This window comes from Rhagoletis zephyria, unplaced genomic scaffold (genome assembly GCF_001687245.7).
Source record: "Rhagoletis zephyria isolate East Lansing unplaced genomic scaffold, Rhagoletis_zephyria_1.1 Rzeph_scaffold_02094, whole genome shotgun sequence".
Classification (NCBI taxonomy): Eukaryota; Metazoa; Arthropoda; class Insecta; order Diptera; family Tephritidae; genus Rhagoletis; species Rhagoletis zephyria.
In genome coordinates, this window is record NW_016159178.1 from 87,138 (window position 1) to 94,326 (window position 7,189).

General features: G+C 33.8%; 1 protein-coding gene across 2 annotated transcripts in view; it reads left to right on the forward strand.

The window, feature by feature from the left end:
- Gp210 (nucleoporin 210) overlaps positions 1-5,927 on the forward strand; it is an 85,549-nt gene extending 79,622 nt beyond the window's left edge. For both annotated transcript variants that reach the window (XM_017620235.1, XM_017620236.1), the window contains 2 exons: positions 3,440-3,550; positions 4,485-5,927. In XM_017620235.1, coding sequence (XP_017475724.1) covers positions 3,440-3,550; positions 4,485-4,600 — 227 coding nt within the window. In that variant the 3' untranslated portion in view covers positions 4,601-5,927. The remainder of the gene's footprint in view (positions 1-3,439; positions 3,551-4,484) is intronic.
- Positions 5,928-7,189: the final 1,262 nt, after the last annotated feature.

Genomic DNA, 7,189 nt, shown 5'->3' on the forward strand with positions numbered 1-7,189 from the left:
CTATGTATCTACGCTTATAACTGGTTAAGGCCTAGAGGCTGGCCTGACCTTTGCAACGGAAATACATATGTAGCTGTGGAGCAATGTGTTTGCGAGTGGCTTCCCTTGTCGCCTGACTCGCAACTATGTACAACGCATTGGCAGTGCTGCTGATGGTGGCTGGCGTAGCTGAAGAATTTCGAAAGTATTTGCCAACTGCCAAAAATGCTTGCAATGCTTTCATAATTACTTGAACCCCTTTCGAGGCGGACGAAGCGTAGCGTAGAGCGCACGCAAGCATTTGCAATGAAGGCAGCAACTTATCCTTTACTCTGACCCGCTACACACTCGCAGACTTAGCTTGAATTAATTTTTTTTGACTGCTCTGCTGTGAAAAAAGCTTTAATTTGTGCGCGTACAGAAATATTTTAAATTTCATAATTTTTTTATTTCATCTTTTTTCGTTGCTAATAAATGCTGCCTTCCCGCGGTAGCCTTGATACTTTCTAAATTCATTTATATATATTTTTTTTTTAAATTGATAAAATGCTTTATAAACTTTATGGCGCATATTTTTTGCAATTAAGCTCGTAATTGCTCTTAAACATATTTTGGAAATGAGTTTCTCTGTTTTTCCATTTTCTTTCTTTATGCGATTTTTGCTTATTTAATTTGTGTGACACTCGAAAAGTTTCTTCAACGTTTTTTTGGCTTTTATGCTTCTATGGCCATCTTCATGTCGTTGGCATTAGGGCAAATAAGTTAAGAAAGTTTCCTGATTAATATACCAACATTTCAGCAAATTAATTTACATACATACATACATATGTACATATAAACATAGAAACGCTGATTAATTTTTATGGCACTTTTAAGCCGTTGAAAGCATGCAAAGCAGCTAATAAATAAGGAAATAAAATATGCAACCGACAAAGCTGAAATGCCGCAGCGCCAAAATGTTTAAGCTGCTGTTAAGGACATGGTGATTTAGGAAAGTTTTTGTGATTAATTGAAAAAAAAGAGAGCTTTTGAAAGTTTTTGGAGGAAACATAATTCTTTACTGCTTTATATTTCGGAATTGTAAAACTTGAAAATGAGCTGAAAGCGAGTTCTGTTGCCTCATGCGCGTGGTATTTCTGAAAGAGTACGCACACGCAGGTCTCGAGTCTCTGCCTCTGTTTAGATTTTTAAATGCCAAAGCATTTCCCTTGGCTTTTACAAGAGAGGAGTCTAATAGTAAATTTCTACCAAGCCTTAACTTAACTTAAGTTTGTGCCTATTGAAAAAAGGATTTTACAACTTGAAGGGAGCGATTGCTTCTGTAAAGTACAAGCTAACGAAAGTAAAAAGGCAAAAAGTAAGAAATTAACCCTGCCTATGACCACATGTAAACATTCTTACAACTTGCCTGATCTCTTAACTGCAGTTAAGATTTTGGTGGAAATAGGTTACTATTTAAGTACTGGTAGGTAATCCTTGAGCTAGAGCCGCTAATCCGTAATCGTAGAGCAGCCGGTTAAACGAACTCTAATGTACTGAATTTGGCTAGAAAAGGTTTTTCTCAGAGGAAAGGTCATATCTTCTAGAAACATGGAGACAGTAGCATATCAGCCTCAGCTAGCCCTCAGACCCTGAGCCGAGATTCCGCGGACAATAGCATTTGAAAAGAGGCACAGTATAGGAACATATAGCGCCAGCATTTTGGAAAGACGTATCCAGATGAGTACCCCACACTGGTACACAGATTGGTCAAAAACTCCCGAGGGCATACGGGCTGGAGTCTATGGCCCAAGGGCTAGGATATCTGTGCTAATTGGAAAATGCCCGTGCATATTTCAGCCAGAAGTCTACGCCATCAGTCAGAGTGCGAAGATAAATCTGAGTAAGAGCTACAACAACGAGAGAATCATGATCCTCATTAACAGCCAGGCGTCACTCAAAGCACTTTCGTCTTTCGAAGGTACATCAGCTAGGCTAGTCTTCGAATGCATAGAAAGACTTAACTGGCTTGCACTCCACAATAGCATCTCTCTACTATGGGTTCCGGGTCACAAGGGAATTTTAGGGTAGCAAGATAACAGATAGACGGCGGCCACAATGTCAATTGGGCCTGAGTCCTACATGGCAATACGCTCTAATACAATCAGAGATGAGCTAAGAAGGAAAAAAGCCTACGCCAGGCGAAATGCTTACTTGGGGTATACAATTTAAGAGATTCCAACATCCAAGCATTCTCTCAAAAGAGAATTTAAGAATTGTCACAGGTGACGAGAGTTGAGAGCCTGATGTGGGCGCATCATGAGCACATTCACTGACTAACCCCGGTTTGTCTATCAGAAATCTTGTAAAGAGAAGTGGACATTATAGACCCTAAGGTCCATATTCCCTAGATTTAGCTCCCAGCTATTACTACAGTTCAAACAATGTTTCTCAACAATGTTTCTAAACAATGTTTCAAAACAATGTTTCTAAACAATGTTTCTTCATGTTTCTTTCGCACCAAGGCGCACGCAGCCAGCGGCTGTTTTTGTTAAAAATGAACTGCAGATTCAGATTCCTCGTACTCAGAAACCCCAAGAAAGACCTTTTGATGCTATAAATATTTGCATTGAAATAAATTTTACTTGTATTAAAAGCTACTCTGCGACGACCACCAACTTCAATTGAAAAAAAAACGGGTCAAATCGCCAACCTGGGAAAACAGAGAAATTACTTTTCTATATATTATCCAGACTTTCAGGAAAACTTGGTTTCATCCATTTCCCAGCCGACTATCCGACAGTGTAATGATATTAAGCTGGGTAGCCGCCATGAGTAGACAAATTTTGTAATTTTCACAACAAAATCGCAACTCAAAATCAGGGGCTANATATAAATATTTGCATTGAAATAAATTTTACTTGTATTAAAAGCTGCTCTGCGACCACCAACTTCAATTGAAAAAAAAAAACGGGTCAAGTCGCCAACCTGGGAAAACAGAGAAATTACTTTTCTATATATTATCCAGACATTCAGGAAAACTTGGTTTCATCCATTTGCCAGCCGACTATCCGACAGTGTAATGATATTAAGCTGGGTAGCCGCCATGAGTATACAAATTTTGTAATTTTCACAACAAAATCGCAACTCAAAATCAGGGGCTAAGTTACCTATCCTGGCTTTTACGAATGTGCCTCAATTGGTACAAGATTAGTCAAGAGTTTGAGTATTTAAAAGTCCATTAGTTTTAAATGAAATGCCAAACGCCAGTGTGAAATATCCCCCGAATGTTTAAAAATATAATATCAGTAAAATGCAAATACATATTTGTCCTTTCCTTAGCAGTTTATCAAATTCCATTATGTATGTATGTATGTGTGCATATTTAGTACCTTAAGGTCAAAGTTCAAACAATTTAAGTTTCGCATTTGACTTATTTAAAATCACTTACAATCATTATTTCTTCTTTCGCTCTTTTCAGTCTTCAGCACCTCCATAAAGAATAAGTCGCGCACTGCCAGCACGCCAACAACATCAGCAACACAAGGCAGTCCAGTCGGTCAAATCTATCCCAATCTATCACCCTATTATGGTAAGTGTTTCTATTCTAAACTTTTAGCAGCTCAATTCTAAAATTTTTAAGTATGTAGAAGTGTATAAATGCCTGAGCAAAGCTAAATACATACAGTGGCGGTCAAAAGTGGATGAATGGTGTTTCGTTTTTCATATTTGCAGTGTTTTTCAAACAAAAATTTTGTTGATATTTTTTATGAAAATATGGTCCATGCCTTAACCAAAGCACACTTTTAAACTTTAAACAAAATTTAGAAAAATTCCACAAAATTGTATTTAAATTTCGAGCTTTTTAACCAGAATTTTTATAGATTTTTTGGGTATGCAGTTAACAGACTTATAAAATTTTAGTGCAAGTTTTGAGCATTGATTTTTGATACTTTTTTTGCTGACGGCTCTTGCAGTTTTTTTTTTTTTTTCAAATAAACAGCGAAATTTCGGAAAACTGGCTTTGACTTATTTATTTATTTAGTTTCGAAAATGGTCTTGCTCGTACAAGAAATTCATGTTTATATGGAAGAAAGCGTTCTAAAAGAGCAAAACGCCGTCAACACAAAAAAAAAAAAATATTAAAAATCAATGCGATTTTTTAGCCGCTCAAAACTTGCACTTATTTTACCAAAATTTTGTAAGCCTGTTAACTGCACACCCAAAAAATGTATAAAAATTGTGATTAAAAAGCGCGAAATGTAGATAAAAATTTGTGGAATTTTTCTAAATTCTGTTTAAAGTTTGAAAGTGTGTTTCATATTGATTTTGTTAAAGCATGAACCATATTTTTATAAAAAAATAAAAAAAATTTTGCTTGAAAAACATTGTAAATATGAAAAACGAAACACCATTCATCCACTAATGACCGCCACTGTACATGTATATGCAAATCCTTAACGCTCGTTTCGCAATTTGCAATATACAGACAACATTATTTAAACGCTTTCGATTTTTCATTGCAGGTCAACGCACGAGTCCCATTAGCCCAAGTGGTTTATCGTCTGGAATTGATACACAAGTTTATGGCGATTCGATATTGATGTCACCGCAGCAACGCGTAAATCGTCGATATTTATAGATGACTAGAATTTAATTTATTTTGAATATGCGCAACTCATTTGGCGCAATTTATTTTATTACTAATATTCGTTGGAGTCAAATTTTGTTGTGTATGTTTTTTTTTATGATTTAGTATTATATTTGTTTCTATGTAAGCATTATTTGCAGTGGCATGCTTTTAGGCGCGTGTCCTGTTTTCGTTTGAGAAGATTTTTATTATTTTTCGTTTAATTATTTGACATTTAATTTTGCCGACTCATTTTTGATGTGAAATATTATTTTTCTGTTTTTTAATTTATTATTTTCTTAGTAAATGTTAGGAATAGCATTATGACGTCATATCATCAAATGTCAAGGCCCATCGTACAGTCTTATAAATAAAAACGCTATTAGCTGATTGTCAAAAAATCGCTCCCTCGGCAAAAGAGCTACGTACGCTACTTATAGCACTGTACGTTGGTCTAAGCTTGAGCGAATTCATATAAGGTGGTGTAGTTAAACAGCTGATTTGCTTTGCCATGGCACACAAATGTCAAAATTTTATATTTCGCCATAGTGAGTATATGAGATTATTTGTATTTTCTTTTCCTTCTCTGTCTTCAGAGATGAATAGTTGAAATTTGACATTTGTCTACCAAAAGCAAAATCAAAATGTTTTTATTTCTATGTTTGTGTTTATTACCTTATATGAATTCGCCGTGATTTAACTCATAGAAAGCGCCAATATTTCCTTTATTTTATAAGTAGAATTTAGTGTAAAGGGAATCTAAACCTTTCAAAATTTATAAATTTCTATTCATGTTTAGTCAAAAAATAAATTTGTAATTTAACTATTAATATGTATGTATGTATTATATGTTAGTAATGGTAACTTAAAGTAAGGTATGAATTATGTCTTTAAATATAAGTATGTAGTAAATTAGGTTAATATTATTGACTTGAAGAAAATGTTTAGTTTTGTTTATATCCTAATTTGTTCAACGTTTTTTGTTTTTAATATTGATTTATAACTGAAGGAAAAAAATGAAGTATCTAACTCCAAATAAGTTCACAAATATGTCACACAAGTTTCGAATTACCTATTTATGGACTCTCTGTTTAAAATTTTTGAATTTTCATAGAAAAATATTATGCTTTAAAATAAATAAAACAGAAATTAATTCAAACAAAAAGTTTCGTTAGCTTGTAGGTTTTATAATCGATTGAGGTCTTGTAAATTTACTGCTTGGCAGGTAAAAAGCGCTAAGTTGACTTCAAATTATTTATACAAAGTCGACAGCGTTAGTACTAACCTCCCACTGCCAGTCTTTTAAGCGCTTTATATAGCTGGAGTATACTGTTTTTGTTTGTAATATTCGCAATGTTTATGACGCTATAACCCAAACCATACAAATCAGTTTCATACTGCTTACAAAAATCAGAATAAATTAAAATTTTTTGTTCAATTTCGAACTTCTATCAAAATTTCGATCTTTCGGTTTCGAACTTTTTCCTGGATTTTTAGCTTTTCGAAAAAATTTGACTTTTTTCAAAATTTTGAATTCTTTCAAAATTCTTGAACAAGAGCTCACAAGATGATTTTTCGTTTGTAGTATTCACAATGGTTTTCACGCTTTAATCATATAAATCAAAGTTTCAAGTTTTATACTTAATTTAGAAAAAATTAAATTTTTTTGCTAAATTTCGAACTTTTTTTTTAAATCTCGAACATTAATCAAAATTTCGATGTTTTACTTGATTTTTTTCTTAATTTTGAACCTATTGAAAATTTTGAACTTTTTAAAAATTTCAAACTTCCAAAATGTACGTAGATTTTTTTCAAGTTTTGGGCATTTTAAAAACTTTACGAATTTTTTTAATGTGAATTTTTAAATAGAAATAATTTGGGTATTTAAGTAGAAGGACGGGAATATTCGATAACGGGAGCTTTCGATAGGAACCTTCTACTTAGAGTTTCCAAAAATGCGAAGCGACGCGGGTATATAAAGACGTTGCTACAGCGCACAAAAAACTCAGTTGTAAATTGCAAGTATTGTATATACAGAACTGCCTTTACATGTATTGCAAAGTGTTTGTTGTTCAATAAAGATAGTTGTACTGTAATTTCAGCGTTTATTTAATAATCCAGTGAAACGAACCTGAATGATTTTGTTATTCAGCAATTAAATCAAGGACAATCGTGATAATGCAACACATGTTTAAAGCAGCTAAGAATTCGCGATGTTTTTATTTTTTTCTACCGGTCTGCAGTCTACGAAAAGCGAGTCGATTCTTTGAAATTTTTTATGAAGGGTTTCGCGCATTTTCTTCCATACAAAATTTATATTTATATTGGAAGAAAGTGCAAACGAGCGCCTGCAAAAAAAAAAAAAGAAAAATCAACGCGAATTTTTAGCCGTTCGCACTTAATTGTACTAAAATGGTATCGGCTATAACACGACATACCCTAATTCTTCTAATAACTCAGATTAAATGGTTCGAAATTTTCATGAATAGTCGTTGAATTTTTCTAAATTTTGCATTACGTTTGAAACTTGATTTATATGGTTTTGGTTATAGCATCCCTGCAAAAATCGCGACTACTCCATGCATGCATGTAAAGAGTACT